The sequence below is a fragment of the Ornithodoros turicata genome, chromosome 5 (assembly GCF_037126465.1).
Source record: "Ornithodoros turicata isolate Travis chromosome 5, ASM3712646v1, whole genome shotgun sequence".
Taxonomy (NCBI): domain Eukaryota; kingdom Metazoa; phylum Arthropoda; class Arachnida; order Ixodida; family Argasidae; genus Ornithodoros; species Ornithodoros turicata.
Genome location: NC_088205.1, coordinates 73,648,830 through 73,666,463, shown reverse-complemented (window position 1 = coordinate 73,666,463; position 17,634 = coordinate 73,648,830). Strand labels below are relative to the sequence as shown.

Below are 17,634 nucleotides of genomic sequence, written 5' to 3'. Positions count from 1 at the left end.
AGTACATCGTGCTGCTTGGGATGTAATCAGAGCGCGATGAAGCGGTTCTGATAGCACACGTATCGCGGAGCGCGCAAACGCCTCATGCTTCATTTAGAAGTCTGAGTCTTCAAAGAAGTCTGAGCTTGGGCGAAAAGACGGGAAATTCGTGACAGAGTTCTGTCGTGTTGTCTCTTCCTTCCACAGCTCAGAATTTAGCCAAGTTCCACCCAATCATTTATCCACCAGCTAGCCTGCGCCTATGGTAGTACATATTTTATCTGAAACCTGTTCACACGAATGTACCGACAAACCATCTTACAACTGTGAAGGTAAAGGAAGAAAAGTAAAATTTCATTTAAAATCCCATTTCCAACACACGCACACAAAAGTAATAATAATAATAATGCTGGACAGTAATAGCCCTTGCTCCTAATATAGTTTTGAACGTTTCACATAGAGCTCCGCCTTTACAAGGACCACGTGACTACAAGGCAGTGAAAGAAATAAACATTGCAGGGCAGCTGTTAGTGAACATATGCTAAATAGATAATGGAAAAGCAACGTACATGGAGACAAAATAGAAAAGCGCACCAGCGAGACTCACTTTTTCCTGGGAAATGTATCCGGCTCGCATGTCTTTGGGCGTTCGCCTGGTCCTCAAAAACCATGTCGCACAATCCGCATAGGAAGACTGTTGCCATTTCGGTGTCCAGTTGTGTATTGATAACCCGTCGTGGAGGTCGAGGCTTTTCGACAACCACACGTTCAGCTGGTTTCGATGCCGCGCTTTCGCGGAAAACAGCAGACGACAAAAGCATGACGTCATTACTCGGGCGAACCTTCACTGACCGGCCTTCGGAGGAGAGTTGAATCGAGTTAACTCTCTCCTTACTCTACCTTGTTTTGGAACGCGGGTAGTGACGTCATCGAGTTACTCGACCCGGTTTTGGAACGGCGCTTGGGGTAGAGCGCTACTCCTGAGTTGACTCGAGTAGGTTTTGGAACGCACCCTGGGTCGCATGGGGTGAACGATAACGATCCATCATGCAAAAATGCTTTTTTTTACAAGTACAAAACGAAGAGAACAGAACAGCGTGTTGAGTGACATTCCCCCCGTATTTTGTTACAAATACATAAAGAGATAAGTGCGTGCGACGACGATACGTGATACTAAGGATATATGAAACGTACCGCCACGTATAGCCCAAATAAAGATATAGAATGGAGAAAGAACAAAGAGCAATCTAGCAATCGTCAATCTTCCAGAGATACGGATATGTGGAAGGATGGATGGATGGATGGCTTGTTTACGAACCCGTATACGACAATACGAGGGTCTGCGCACCTCTGTGTGCTCGATAGCCGTATTTGCGGCACACGAGGTTATTTTCGGACAGGAGAGAGATATAGAAGCCATCACGGTCGTGTGCGGCCATGGAGATCGTGTTACACTGTAATAGTAATTGTAGTCCTTTTTTTTTCGGGGGGGGGGGTGCTAATGAAAGGGGTCGCCTCTTTTTTCTTGGGGGGACGGGGGGAAGGTCAATGACTGAATCGGCTCGCTGTTGTTGGCCACACAGAAGTGGGCATCGTCACAACTCTTGCCAAAAAAAAGAAAAGAAAGGATTGAGAATGGAGGATGAAGGGTGGAGATGCGTAGAGGGTGCGTGAGTCCGTCGGGGAGTGCCAAGGGCTAGAGGGGGTCGGCTTTTGGGTACTTTGCATTGTGACAACCATTAGCCCAATGGAATGATAGCAGCCGAAGAAAAGGCACCAACAATGTTATTCGAATCCACACCCTCTAATCAGGAGCGCCGCCAGGATTTTTTCCGGGGGGGGGGGGAAGGAGGCAGGGCAGAATGTTTGGGGTTGTGGTGTGTTAACTGCGCCTGCAACTACATTGTGTCGGCTCAGAAACCCTACGTTTCTGGAAGCAGGGGGGGTGCAACGGCCCCCCTGCGCCCCCCACCCCCCGTGACTATGCCCATGCATGCCTCTGATAACCGTTCAGTCCCTATTCAGCAACTCTGCGTTGTGAAGCTTTGTGTTGTGTTTGTCCTTGTATGTTTAATTGTCGAAATTACTACTGTGGAACCATTAGTCCTTTTCCGAGAACCTGAAGTTTAGGGACAATTTGCGTACTGAAGAGTAAATATCAATGACCGGGGGCTCTAAAAATGGGGAGTAATTGTAATCCAGCGGACTAGAAGATGTACTTGCTCCCCAACTTGCTACTTAGAGCGCAGAGGCACGGTTAGTGTATACTGCGGTCGCATACAGCGGGAGAGACTCTTCCTCAATTTTATTTTGAAATAACATTCACGGGAGGCAGTAGGGCACGTTTTGTTCGTAACGTTACTGATAGTTTCTTTAGCGTACACACAGTCTACGTAGTAGCTGGAACATGTACTCGTACGTATATACCACAGTGATGTCTCGATGTCGACGAGGGAAGGGGGAGAAGTATTAGTGTTCAGAAATTGATATACACACGAGCACGATACTGATGGACGAGCGTTTGGGTAAAAATATGCGTACATGTATTTACTAACACACACACACAACGCAAGAGCGTGTCCTAAAAATATCGATGCCCTGAAACAGTCGTTAATAAAACATCATCCGGACATCCCTCTTGAAGGGAAAAACAAAACAAAACAACTAATGCAGCCCCATAAGGGAAAGTGCTGGTAGTGTAGTGTAATAACGTTTTATAGGAGATACTACACTTTACCGAATTATGTTTCAGCGAAAGGAAGGTTCGCTTCATCGAACTACGGTTTAGGGAACAGGAGACACGTATATTATAAGGAACACCGTTCTGGCGAATGAAGTTTCGGTTTCGGTTTCAACAAATGGTGATCGAACCAGCAGTCAATCTTTCGTCTACAGTAATGGTAATGACGCTATAGAGAAATTACGTGTGGGAAACATTGCAATATCCGGGTAAGGTTGTTACATTTAGATTTTACAGCTACTTTAACCCAAAGCTGTAAGTTACCATAGTTCAGTTACAAGTTACTTGGAACTTGTTTGCTACTGAAAAAAAAAAAAAAAGCGAACGTGAAAAACTGGGAGACAGACGTGCTCCAAGTTATATTTCGAATAATCCCCTATTATTCGGAAATCCAAATACGTCGTGCAAAGCTATTAACGTAAATCCAAATACCGCGTGCAAAGCTATTAACGTCAAAGCGAAAACAGACTTTTTCACTTTCACGTACCTTTCGTTAAGAGGGCGGTACCAGCTGCTACCTCGCTTCCTCATGCAAAAGGAAAGACACAAAAGAGAAACCGAAGCTATTGCGAAGCTTATGTCACTTTGCTAAAAACGCCGTTCTCTACATACTACTCTCGGTAAAACGTAACGTGACATTAAGTCACTAATGACATTAAACGTAATGTTATTAAGCGCTTAGTGGGTCAAGTTGTGACGACGTTCGTGCGGTGCCACACGGAAAGTTTTAATGGCATTTGCCTTAATGCCATTTTCTGCTTACTGAGTTCGTCACAACTCATTCGTCCACGAAATGCCTACCCTCGTCGCCATTGTTAGCGCAGAGTAACAATTTTAGTTCGCATAAAATCCACTTTCTTCTGTACAACACATGTTCATTTGATGCGCCTTTGCGTACGTAAAGGACAGCGTGGTGGTTCCGCGTAATGCGCAAAGCTCTCGTTATGTTCTGCGCGTGACCAGAACCACTAACGCTATCCCTTGCGTATACGCAAAGGCGATCACGTACGATATATTAAAACTCACTATTGACTCGATTTCTGAACCTTATCCCCGCATAATCTCCAAAACGACAGGAAAAAAAGGTACAAGGTGCTCTTGAGCAGTCATTCCCCCGTGCGATGTTATCGACGCGAGCCTATATCACATCAACACTCGACGGGAGCTGACAAAGCCAGCGCCGTCGTCCAAAGTGGCCGTGTTTTATCGACGATAAAGGTGTCCACGTGGGCAACGGGTTTATTCACACGCAGCACAAAAGCTAGACAGTTTTCATCGGAAGCACTTCATGAAAACGATGCGATAAAAGATGCTGTCAAAATCAAAAGTCAGTAACGTAGTTACGTGATGCTAGCCTCTTCGAAGGAATAAGACGAATTGGGCGTATGCTGACTTCGTGGGAACCAAAATTCATCAGGGAGGAGAGAGTTTTAGTTGTAGCGTACCTAATCGCACTGCGTATACGCAAGGAAGTAGCGTGCTCACACTGCGCACGCACTATTAGTAAAGTCACGTTCCGCGCATGCGGAGTGTGCACCCGCTGTTTCCTTGCGTACTCGAGGCGATTGCGTACGTAAGAGATAGCGTTGGTGGTTCTGCAAACGCGCAAAAATAAAGAGAGCTTCGCTCGAGCCAATACGCTATCCCTTACGCACGTAAAGGCGATTTTAGAGAGTAGAGAGTTTTAGTACGTCGTACGCTATCGCCTTTGCGTACGTAAGGGATAACGTAGTTGGTTTTGCGCACGCGCACAACATAAAGAGCTTCGCGGATTGCGCAGAACAACCACGCTATCTCTTACGTACGCTGTCGCCTTTGCGTACGTAAGGGATAGCGCTGGTGTTTCTGCACACGCGCAGAACATAAAAGTAGGTCTTAGTATCGTACGCTATCCCCTCTGCGTACGTAATGGATAGCGTGGATGATTCTGCGGACGCGTAAGACATCAAGAGAGCATTGCAGATTGCGCATAACCACCACGCTATCCCTTACGTGCGCACAAAGGCGTATACGATGCACTAAAGCTCGAAATACTAAAATAACGTCAAACGTTACTGTCTCTGTTGCGCGACTCAGGTGCAGGTCACAGCTGTGTTGCTGACGAGCGCATCGCGGGTATATATACGCTCCTTGAGTACGCAGTACTAAATTGTACTGGAGCTGAACATATAAGCAATCTCTAAAAATCAACGATGCATTTCTTGCCATTTGTATTCCATTACGCTTATAGACAATGTACACCAGAATATTTACGAAACAAAAGAGCGTGAGCAAACGTCCTTGCGGGTGATGTATCGAAAAGTCACACGAAATACGCCGCAGGGACGATAGAGCAAACAGACAGACCTTGACACAGCGCACAATACGTTGCCAATCCAATGCCGATAATGACGCGAACGCGCATTAAAAGTACATAAACAATGGAAATCTGGCAACCTCGTTTGATGCTCTAAGAAAGCAAAAAATAGGCAAATGAAAACGGGCAGCCCGTGGCAGTCGTGCCCGAACGGTTCTTTTCTTTCTTTTTTTTAATTCTTTCTTTCTTTTTTTTTTATTCCAGCCACCCTCATTGTGTGATGGTCGGACTGTCGGATCGAGAAGTCATGAACGGAGGAATTCCACATGATTGCTCGCGTTTGTGTTCAAGGTCCCGCGCCTTCGGTACAATACAAGGGTCTTTTTTTATATATATCTGCGTGAACTGTGTTCACATACACGTAACAGGCTAGCGCTGCCTAACAGTGGGTGACGGCGGAAGTTCCGAAGGTGACGCGCGGAGAACGCCGACAGTTTTGGTACGGGTCGATGCGAACCTTGCGCTCTCAACTTGCACCCGCATCCCCGACAGTGGCATTAAAGGGACACTAAAACGCGAAAATTTGCCCACGCGGAATGAAAGATATCCCGTTACCTTGACAGCAACGCGAAAGGAATCGGATTCGTTGGTTACGTCGCTATCATGATTTATGAAAAAAAGAAAAAAAGCAATTTGCAATTTCCCTTTCCCTCTCCTTCTCAAGAAGTGCGATAATGCGGTGAGGCCTCTGATTGCTCTTCTCAAACCGTCTCCCGCGATGCTTGGACAAATCGCCTTCTCAGTGTGTGCATGATGAAACGCACCATATCTATCAAAATATCGGAAGAGAGGCGGACGTCATATGTCACGTAACAATTTTTGTTGCCTTCTATAAGTCATGTTGGAGGATCGAAGAACTCACAACGATCTGGCTGTCCTTTACTGCGATGTCTATCGCCATGACCAGTGTTGCGAACCGAAGTGCTGTGTACTCGCGTTTTTGTCCAACCAGCGAACACCGACTGTTATGACGTAACAGACGCAAATGACATGACAATGGACCGGACGAACTTCCGGTGGCGCACCTCGGCGCATTTATGCGAACTGGATGAAAAATTAAACTCCGCGTAACAAAATAAATATAGCGACGCAAAATTAGCATTCCGTACATTAGAATAGTCTATATCGATGTCAACATGGCGGTCTCAGGAGAGCCATGTGCAGGTACCGCTAGGGGCTCTACCGGTGCAGGAATCCAAACAAACTCCTTATATGGATGCTCATTTCTGTTACGCACCGGTAGTGCCCCTGGCGGCACCTGCATACAACTCTCCGGAAACTGCCATGTTGACATATACTATAGACTATATAAGCTTTTTTTTTCTTTACAGAATTCTTATTTAAAAAAAAAAAAGGCTATGAGAGCAGCATAAATGTCGACTTGGGGATCTTTGTGGGATCTCTCTGGAAGAGAGTATGTAACTACAAGATGACTAATTACCTGAAATTCATTAATGAACTCTTTAAATTAGGGAATTTCGGGCGAAAGCGAGATAATAGAACGGGAGACAATCCTCTTTGAAATCAACTCTATCTTTTAAAAACCAAGAAAATTGCGCGTGCCGTGAAATACCCTACGCTGAATTTCAGTATGCAAATGAGCCGAGGACCGAAAAAGCGCGAGCAGTACCTCAGTAGCGCCCGATTTCACCCAGAATCACAGGTGCAAAAGCAGCACCCTATTGCCCCCTTCCCCCCCCCCCAAAAAAAAAGGAAAAAAAAAATCAAACCATATAAGTATTATATTACGGTTATACATTATATATATCGTCAGGTGACGACCTGATGGCATGTCCTGCAACGGAGAGGCGACTTTACTAGGCAAAAGCACATTTTTATATCTGCATACTACGCAAACATGAGAGAAAGTACATATAGGATACCTACTACACGAGACGCTTAATCTCTTGACGCTGTAATATTTGGCCACCTGTTATCTCAAGGAGGCGTCTAGAAGACATTCCGAAGTTCTCGCTTCTCTGGGATAACAGGTCCTCGTAATAATCGCGCTGCTTCAGAGAAAAAAAAGAAAAAAGGAAAAGGAATCTGGTCGTCTACTTCCTTTCTAGCAAAGATAACCACGGGAAAAACCGTTCGTCGTGCACTGTTCGAGACAGTACCTCGATGGATTCGCGGGAACACGTCAAGTAAAATATAACCGTTAATGAAGCCAATTGCGGCGGAGAAGTACATAAAACGTGTGAGATGTGATGTGAGAGACGTATCGCAAATTATCATTATCATATATTATCATATATCAATTATCATATATTATTAAAAAAAAAAAAAAAGCTTTCCCGCAGATTCCATAATGGGATTCGATTTTTCGAATTTTCCATTTTGAATTTCAAAAAAGATGAATTCGCGCAAAGGCCCTAGCTCAAGTTTCTACTTTAGCTCTTGTGCTAATTGCAAGAATGCGTGGATTACTTCAGTTGGAGGTAACAGGAAAAGAAATGCCAACGCGCAATTTGTTTAGCCTCCCGGAGACCGGAAGAAGAAACAAGCAAGCATCTTCCGCATCTCGTCTAACGTCATATTCAGAGCGATATCGTATCTCAAATTATGATGGACTAGTCCACCATACTCAAATTGTCATGCAAGCTACGCGCATGCGCTTTCTGCTGTAAGCGTCTGATTGGCCGTTGAGGCCGAATAACAAAACTAAAACAGAAAACGCACAAAAAGGAGATGGTGCAGGCAAGCTGGTATGAACGGACGGTGAAGAGCACCGAGAGATACGGTCAAGAAGAGACAGACAACAATTTCTCGAATTGAGAAACTGAGAAATCACAGCGTATATACAACGGCCCCTCCGACGGCTATTCCAGATTCCTTTTCGATTCAATTTCTATCGATTAACGGCGAACAAAATAATAAAAAGACCCTTGAGTGGACGCTAAAACGCTGATCCTTAGGATCAACATCACAATCGCGCATCTTTTGCGACCTCTTTGATTATGACGCCCGGGTAAAGGCTATGTCCGCAGGGCCTTTGTTGAACAGACAGAGAAGGAAAACTTGCAAGTATGTCCGCGGACGATCATTCACCGCTCCCTGACGCTATCTCTTCCCGGCACCTATTATCTTTTCCCGTTTACAGTAGAATTTCTCAGAAAACATCGCATAGTGTTTCCAGCAAATCAGTGGCTTTTTATCGCTGGGGGACAATGTCTTCATTCCCGATAACATCCTCTGATGATTACGTCATGCACCGAAAGTTATACGCTCTGCTGATGCAATGAATGGCTGTCCAAAGTCACATGGGTCAGCTATAAGTGCAGCACAAAGAACAAAGAGCTTTTTTTCTTTTCACTCTCTCTCTCTCTGTAACACTCAAACAAAGAGCGTGAATTCCAGAGGACAGGGCGCACCAGATAATGTCCTGTTGACCCAGGGAGTTCGGTATAGCTTCAAAAATTGAAGCTCTTTCTATTCCATGTGATGCGATTCGTACTGCAACGCCTTACGATCGACACTGCAATGTAGCCGTGTGAATAGGAAAACTTACTTGTTGTAGACGCGGCACGTTGAATTGTTGACCCGTTTGTCGGAGATGTACCTCCGATGATCTTCGAAGGCATCTTTGATTGCAGTCACACCCAACACAAACAACACTGGTATCATTGCCACTTCCTTGCCGAAAGCGTTGATTTGAGGCACCCAATTCAGAAGCACTATTCCCAGAAAGTACAGGTTGGCGAAACGGTGGAACTGCGAAAGAAAAGAAAAATTACAATGCATTATATACTGCGACTGCGTAACGTTTTTTCGATGTTTTCAAGACGGATATGCCAGTTTTGAAGGCTAGAGCAATGAGAACTTTAATTGCTGCAGACATAAAAAAACAAGAAAAGAAAAACAAGAAAATCAGTGCCCTCGGTGGTAGAAAATCTGAAAACTAACGCGAGTTTTCCAGCTTTACAAATAATAAATATGGAAATTAATAAAATCGGCTGCACTTTTGGGCATTTTGTGTCAAAAGCGTTATAAGTGCGGAAGCTTTAGAGGAACATCGTTGGCTGTACATTTTTGGTCACGTGGTCCACTAAAGCTACGGACGGACTTACACCGTAGTTGGTCCTATAAATAAATGTTGAATTAGCCGGTTAGAATTTTTCTGCCTTCGTTTCTTCTGGTTAGAATTAATTAGCTAGCACCAGAAGGGCCGAACTGCGCAGGACCTCATTGGCTGCACTGCACCACAATCGGTTTCGCAGTCAACAGAAGCCTGTCGTCTGCTAACTTTTCGATCAGCAGAATCGTATCCAACAGGAATAGCTGCGAAATCTGAAGTTATTTTTCGTGTCGCTACGCTGCGACACGACATTAATTGATTCGAATTATCAGCTAACATCAGAAGGGTCCAACTACACAAGCGGTTGTGCTGTGCAATCGGACTCACGTCTGTCGTCTGCTAAGTTTTCGATCAGCAGAGAGAATCCAATCCAACAGAAGTCGCTTACCTGTTCGAAAAGGTTCCTGGGCAGAAAAGACAACAGCGTATATTTCGTGGTCTGGATGCCGTTGCCCGCACTGCCCTTGTTCGGAAGCTCTTCAGTGGAACCAGCCAAGTGGTTGGGCACCACGATACGGTTCGGGGGCGGTCCCGCACCCCGTTTGCTTCTCCGGCGTCTAAAGTTGCGGCCCCAGCAACGTAGCCTCCGTCCCCAGCGGGCACAGAAGCCTTCCGTCTGCTCGATGGTAGACAGGGAACCCAAACTGGCCCCTTCAGCAGACGCCATGGCCTGGCTTCTGAATATGAAACGAAAAATAAAGGGCCAACTGAAAACAGACTAGATAAGAAAGCCAACAGAAATCACATGAACCTCCATCCAAATAGGTCGCCAAATTCACAAGTGATGGCCCTCATGGACATCATTCACCATCACATCACGGAGAATGATGTGATGTTGAGTGATGGGCTGCGATATGATGTTGAAGTGGAATGATCGGTTTTGAAGCCGAATGTCTAATCATGGGTTGTGATGTTGAAGTCGAATGATAGGTTATGTGATGGGCTGTGAGTAAGGCTTATCATATGATGTGATGTGATGTTAAATAAATATCCCGAAAGGTGCCGACCTATCATTCATAGCTCGTCTCCCCGCCCTATAATCTGGGCTACAAAAAGGTGGACATAGAGCACAGTGTGCTTTTACGTAATCATCTGCCTACTCGCTATTCGTCCTGAACCTGCCAAAGCAAGGGTTCAATACAAAGTTATCAAATAATGTGCGGGACAATACACTATCTGATGCATAAACTTCGAAGTACTCAAATATCGTCCATATTTGTCTGAATGTCTTCCATGTTATAAGCTTCAGAAAGTGTTTGTATGTGTCACTGACACGTAAACGTTGCTTGAAATGACGTCTACCTATCTGTGTGAGGAGAGATGAATATTCAAAATAGTGTCCTCAAATGAACCGATGTATTTTCTACAACTGCCAGGAAGCAACATAGTATATGCACCGTGTGTTGCCATACTTCACTTCACGGGCTGTCAGAACTTACCCAATATGCAAAATTAAGTCTAACATGCAACTACCCAAGCAGCAAAATGTACTGAAAGTCGAGTGCAATAGGGGTGGACGGGTAGGTGGAAGGCCTTGAACAGACTCGTGAAACTAAAGAACATTGATAAGACAGATACCGTCCACCCCTATTGCACTCGACTTTCAGTACATTGTGCTGCTTGGGTAGTCATTTAAAACCTAAAGTCATACGTTCGAAATTCGATAGCCGAATGAGGCTCGAGGTCGGCGACGGCAGTCCCACTTTGTGCAGCTCCGTTATCTGGATGGAGCATTACGCAGATCTGTGATCCGGTGCAAGCCGTGCAAGCGCGTGACCGTGATCTCACCTAACAGAAGAACGAAACATATGCGCTGCTACGGCTTTCGGGAGAAAGCTCTCTGTACTGGCAAATGCGAGAAAATTTTTTTCTGGACATAAATGAGAATGTTAGAGTCGATCGTTACATACATATATATCCCTCGCTTGTTCACATAAAAAAATGGCGGCATTTTAAACACGTTTAAATTCGTTGGCGGTAAATCTTTGGCGAAACACTTTTTGAAATGCTATTGAATTTTTATTCAGACGTTGTTGATATTTTTGTGATATGTGTGGGTGTGCTGTTACTGGTGGTGGTTACACAATTTCGGTGTACGACAAAGTATGACGATTGCGAGCTGGTGGCACGTGACTTGTCATGTGGTCCTGTAAAACTACGGACGCACTTGGCTTCATAAAGCTATCACTGTAAAGGCGGTATCGAAATTCGCCACCGTAGGCTCTTCGTTGTAATTCATTTGTACATAATTAAACCCAGCCAAATATTCGGCCGACAAGACTTCAAAGCCGATTTTGTAGGCACGCTAATTACGGCACTAATTAAAAGAGACGAAACGTAAATGGATGTGATTCGGTAGCGTCCTGGTAGTGTACAGTGTCCACGCAAAAGTTAAAAAAGTTTGAATGTGAAACAGTAAAAGTCAGTAAAAGTCATCGAGACTTTGTGCACTGGATGTTCAGTTCATGCTTACTTTATGTTTCAGGAAGTTCAGCAGGATAGCGAAGTAAAGTGAAGTGGATGAGCATAAAAATAAATTCAGAACGTGACGATGCCCCAATTTCATAGCATTATTTGTCAGAAGCAGTGCAAATAGTCTGTTATTTCTTTTTTTTACGGGCTTTATGTTTTTAGGCCGCAGGAGGATTTTGCGCCACTTGGCATATATTTTTATGGAGAAAATTTATTTTATATATTTAATCTTATTACATAACTTTCGACCATAATGTTGTTATTGATCCCTGTTTAGTCGAAACACCAAGGCAAACGGTTTTTTTTTTTTTACCTTCGTGCTGCTTTTCGTCAGTGTCAGACTCACTCTTGGGAAATAATTTACGCAGCCATTCTTTATTGTTACACCATGATAGATTTACGACGTCAAAAGTACGATGTAACGAGCTGAGTGATGCTTTAATTCGAACGGAGATGAGTATGCGGTCTACTACGCGAGCATCGTATGCACTTTCACTACACGCAAGTCAACAGGCACGTCTATCAAACAACCTGCTTGCTGATGCTTGCACGTTGCACCCCCCAGAAAAAATTATCGCTGACTTCGGAACGCGAGAGAAATCATTACCTGCATTCCACGGCCTTTGTTCCTCGCTAATGGCCCTCAGGGAGTCATCGATGGAACAGAGCTCGTGGAAAGAATTGCGAATTTGCCTTTAAGATCCTCAGAACATCTCCATAATACGCATATATCCATTTTCTTTAATAAAATTTATTCGCGATACTTGTCTAGGAAGAAAAAAAATTAATATGTAACATTCTAACAAAACAGATGTGTAATACACAAAATTTATAATACAATATGCGTCTCGGCAACAAAATATATTTGTTATTGCGCCAGCGACTGGAACACTGACATCGTGTGAGTTCTTAACCGAATATGTTCGGAGACAGGTACAGTTCTCCAGCCTTTTGATAAGATTGTGCTGACTCTCATGCCATGAAAAAGCTTCAAGATTATTTTCTTTTATTTTACGAATTGAATTAGCCAGGTGAACTTGTGCTTCCTTGTGAACATTACCTTCTTTCTTTTTTTTTTCAGAGAGTCCAAAAAGCATACTCATCACACCAAAGACCACCATCCAGGTCCACCCACCCGGCTGGTTGTCTATTTTTCTTCCCTTCTTTGTGTGCATAAATATAAATGTTTGTCTTACGGAGTAAATGTTGCCCTAACCCTCCATTTCGTTTATTCTCTTTCACTTTCCCCTTCTCACAGATGCGATACAAACCTCCGATATAAAAAGATAACGGGGAACTTTAGTCCCACCTGGTGCACATTGCGAGTCCTTTAGAACAACCTTCTGTAACAATGCCACGGCGTATTAAAAAAACAAGCTCACACGACCTCCTCTAAATAAAAAAAAAAATCATGGCCATAATTATACATTCGCATGTACTCAGGGGTCCTGAAAAGTGCGTGACCCAGTCTGAAAAACAAACGCCACGGCCGCCAGGGTATTATTAATACACCGCTCTACCCAGACTTGAAAACAGTCCAAACGAAATAAACAAACCGGTCCTTTAAGACCTTTCTCGCACTTTTACGGGTTTTCCTCAGTCTGAGGAACAAATGACGACAACGTTGCACCTAGTAAGTAAGTAATGTTAGTAAGTCAGTTGTCACAACGGCTCACTGATAATCATAGAAGCGAGGGCAAATGGACTACCTTCTATCAAGCCATCAGATTTCCCGCGTATCACTGGCGCCATAATCGTTTCAAACCACCAGTCAAAGGGCCCGCGAAAATTACCCACACAACAACCTGTCAAAACTCACGTGGAACAGCGACGCGATGCAGGATGTCATCGAGTTACAAACAAGAGCCCCCACATTTTGCAATCAACGTGAAGAAATGTCATTGATAAATGATATGTGACAATGTGAGACCGGTTTTATTTTTATTACAAACGACCACGACAAACATGTAGTATAGGTACAAAGCTTGCGATAGTGTTATTGAGTTCCACATACGACATGAGTTGTCACAGGAAGGAACAAACGTGAAAAAAGTGGATCTCTGTGGAAACGAGATAGCGAAAATTGCAAGAACATTCCCGTGAAACACAGGGGAATTGAGACAAAAGATACTCACGTCAACAAACGTCCCACGCTATGTTAATCCGTACGAGTCGAACCTCCACAATTTGCTAAACACATTCCAGCAAATGTACCAAAGTCGAATCCGTGGTCCGGTCATTCCACTGCCGAAGATCACACGAGATGCTCAGCACGAAAGTGGTTTTTGCGGGGCACAGCCGGAGGAATAACATTGCCAGGGGCTACACATAGCCGCCGAAGCCACGGTCAAACCGGCTGTAAGCACTTCCATCACTTTCACTGAGCAGCTACATAGGTATCCAGGTGCCCGTATTCGACATAGATAAGCAAGATACGAAAGATGATAAACTAGAGGCCACGTCTCACTGAACCACCGACGGACTTTGCAGACGACAGCACCCTGATGCACCAAGCCAACGCTATGTTGTGAGGTGAGCAAACGAAAGTGGGAAGAGGGAGCAGAAAGAGCACCTGACCGTACAACTACTTCCGTTTTTCTTTTTACTTTTTGCTTTGGCGGAAGTAAGGGATGCCCAATCAGAACGCAACGTAAGTATGTTCAAAAGAAGTTGTTGTTCCGTTTCTCCCGCCATCTGTCAGAAACAAAACAAAATAGGATCACGTGACTAAAACGTACTTGTGACGTCATTTTATATTATTTCAAGATGGCGGAGTACGCGGCGGTCCGCAGAGGAAAACTTGTGTTGAAAAGTGACAAAACAAAGTAATTTCACGATTACTCTCAGACTGACAAGATGATAGCAGATGTAGAGATTTGAGTATAGATGCATGAAAAGCGTCGTGTGTTTTCTATCTGTTCGAGTTCTGAAACCCTTGAGAATTGATGTTTGTAAAATAGCACTCTTTGTGAACTATAGAAAGCACAAAAAGAAACACAAGAAGGAGAAAAATGGAACAGAAGACGGCGAAGAGAGAGCGAAATACGAACAAGATAAAGTTAATCACGGTACAGCAGTTGACTTCCATTGCTGGCTTGGTTTTGCTTGTGAAGCGAACTGAGAAATTCCTTACCTACAGGTGGCTGGTGGGAAGCAAAGCAATTTGAAGAAATCACAGGTCCCATTGCAATCGAATTTTCTCCGCACTGCTACGTCGCATCGTTGGACAATGGACTATTTGTCCTTGGGGGACCCCACACAGTTGGTAATTGCTATACAAACATACCAAATGCGTACGCGCCATACAATGTGTATAGTATTGCTCACCATCAATCACTGTTACCTCTCATTTCAGGCGAAGGACCATCTCCAGAAGAAATCCTCACTGCTGTGAGAGTGTCCGACACAAAAATAGCTCTAAAGTCCGGCTTTGGAAAATATTTGAGGGTCCTGCCCGATGGCAGTGTCGTGGGACGATCTGACGCAATTGGGCCCCTAGAACAGTGGGAGCCAGTCTTTCAAGAAGTAAGCAATTCAATTCTCTTCCACAATACAACCATTAATTAAAACCCAAAACATTGTGTTTCAGGGTAAACTGGCACTACTTGCCAGCAACAACAGTTTTCTGACAGTTCACGATGGTACAGACATATTAGCCAACAGTCTTACAGCGGGTGAAACCGAGATGATAAAGGTATAGTTTTCTTGAACTGTGCCAGCAAGGAATTAGGCTTGCAGAACAACCGTGTGTCATGGTCACATGCTTTGCAGGTGCGGTCGATCGCAGAGGTCGGTAAGAAGAAAGACAAAGACATTCCCGAAGAAGAACAAGGCACTACAAAAGACTGCGAATTAAACTACGTGTAAGAGCAACTTATTAAGCTGCGGAAAAATGTCCCAAAAGGTGTATCGATCTAAATCCCAACTTGCATTTTGTGCTGCCACACCCAACAGGAAGAAGTTTCAAAGTTTCCAAGATAGAAAAATCAGGGTGAGCAAAGAAGATCAGAGAGAACTGAAACGGGCTAAATTAGAAGGAAGCCTGCACGAAGCACTTCTCGACCGGCGATCTAAAATGAAGTCGGACAAGTTCTGTAAATAAACGCGTGGTCGAAAATCACTGCATTTCTCAATGTGTCAACACGCTACAGGGTAAACACATAGCAGCGATGTATCGCAAGGCAGCTCTTAGTTGAAGATGTATTGTAGATGTAACTATAGCTATTGTAGGAGTAGTAGTCCCGGCATTGTTACCTTTTCTACCCACAGAGCCCTCCCCTGGTCTTAGGTAAAACAAAAGTCTACAACAGCATTGTGCAATTCCACTATGACTCTCACTGAGGCCGTCACTTTGTACACACATTGTTCCAATGTTTTCCCTAATATATTTCTAGCAAGCCGTAACAAGCACAATGGTAGTAGTGCTACACTTTTCCTATCATGTACTTTGAAAAAATACTTGCCACTGATACCAAATGGCGGGGATTCTGGAACAAATGGAGAACAAGTTGCATGTGGTTGAGCACAAAACGTGTGCATCAGTGTCAGATGAAATATAGACTGCACAAGGTCTTATTATGCAGGCTGAAAGGTTAGGGCACACATTTCCAAACTCGCGGTTTTTCGAGTCACACAGAGGAGCTGCCACAGTGCATGTACTGCGGAGTGGAAATCTCTTCCGCATGTACCCATCACGCTTCCATTACACGAACCTTACTGCTAACATAACTGTATTGAATTTTATAAACCACTCCACCCAGCCCTATGGCTTGGGGATGAGACCCTTTTACCTTTCATAAAAACAATTTTGACGAGAAATTGGCTATTTAAATGACGCACATTTTGAGTTTTTTTCTTTTTTTATTGCTATCCCCGGTACTTCATGTCTTACTTTAACTCTGTTCCTTTGACATGGTTTTCTTGTTTGTACCAGTAATATCACCGTTTTGGAACACCATAGCCCCAGTTGGTTTGTGCATCATGGAAACCCCAACCATCATCACTGTCACTTTTCCCATGTATGCATCACCAATGCACCATTTAGAGTACACACCACATGCATTTCACAAACAGAACAATTGTCCTTTTCGCGGCGACATGATGATTGGGACTGACACACTTTGCGCAAAGTTATGCCTATTTTGTATCACCATCGACATCAATTCCAAACTCTTCATGATGAGCTCCTGTGATGCCCGAGCACGACATCAAAGTGTTTTGAAGGGTTTGCATTTCGCCAACACTTGGATGCACAACGAAAGCTTTTTCCTCAAAATTACAGCATGCAATACAATGATGCAATGGGCTACATGTATCGAAGTGTCACAACCTCTTTAAAGGGGCACTAGAGTGCAAAAACTTCTCATCGAATGAAAAATGTTACCCCAATACCAACACACAAAAGGAGCAGGAGTCAATGTTGAGGCAATACAGCTCTCCATAAGGCCAACAATGCGGAGTGGGATCTTATTGGTTTCATCAAACGATTTGAGGAAACCAATCCAAGGCCTCTCCACATTGACGACGAAAAGAAGGAATACATAAATCATGAACGACACAATGGATTAACGTCGTTCCTTTCATATTGGCTTCAAGGTACCACTGTCTTCCATTCAGTGAGAATTTTCTTTGCACTTTGCACACTCATCCAAAGCGTTCCAAATCCACCACAAAACCTTCCTGGAGGGCCTAAATGGCTGTAGTGATCAGTGCAGGTGTTCTTCAGTCATCTTTTGTGAGCATTGTGTACAGCAGCCAGTCACCGACACACTGAGCATGCACTGAAGTGGCCGTACAACTTTCCAAAATGAAATAGCTAGCAAAAAAAAACACGTTTTAGTTGCAGACATAAATCAAAACCATTCTACAGACATAGTATGCTGTGCAGACAAATTATACCAAGTGTGGGCACTCTGACTACAGTCTCTGCGGGCAGGACGGGGATGACCCATAACCGCATCTACTGCCTTCCTATTCGTACACAGCACATCACCCGTAAGGAAGAAAACC

General features: G+C 44.1%; 2 protein-coding genes across 3 annotated transcripts in view; one reads left to right on the top strand and one right to left on the bottom strand.

Moving 5' to 3' along the window:
* The window catches only part of LOC135394766 (phospholipid-transporting ATPase VB-like), an 82,488-nt gene extending 68,309 nt beyond the window's left edge, over positions 1-14,179 (bottom strand). The window contains exons 1-3 of the mRNA XM_064625725.1: positions 13,761-14,179; positions 9,542-9,830; positions 8,587-8,789 (exon numbers count right to left, since the gene is read on the bottom strand). Coding sequence (XP_064481795.1) covers positions 8,587-8,789; positions 9,542-9,820 — 482 coding nt within the window. The 5' untranslated portion in view covers positions 9,821-9,830; positions 13,761-14,179. The remainder of the gene's footprint in view (positions 1-8,586; positions 8,790-9,541; positions 9,831-13,760) is intronic.
* On the top strand, positions 14,137-15,745 carry LOC135394767 (protein FRG1-like). Of its 2 annotated transcripts, none has more exons than XM_064625727.1 (7): positions 14,137-14,275; positions 14,605-14,693; positions 14,765-14,890; positions 14,981-15,150; positions 15,215-15,319; positions 15,397-15,488; positions 15,580-15,745. In XM_064625727.1, exons 1-7 carry the CDS (start codon positions 14,256-14,258, stop codon positions 15,725-15,727), a joined length of 750 nt encoding a protein of 249 aa, XP_064481797.1. In that variant the 5' UTR covers positions 14,137-14,255; the 3' UTR covers positions 15,728-15,745. The 2 variants fall into 2 exon arrangements, with proteins under 2 accessions (XP_064481797.1, XP_064481796.1); XM_064625726.1 differs by lacking the exon at positions 14,137-14,275 and adding an exon at positions 14,348-14,450.
* Positions 15,746-17,634: the final 1,889 nt, after the last annotated feature.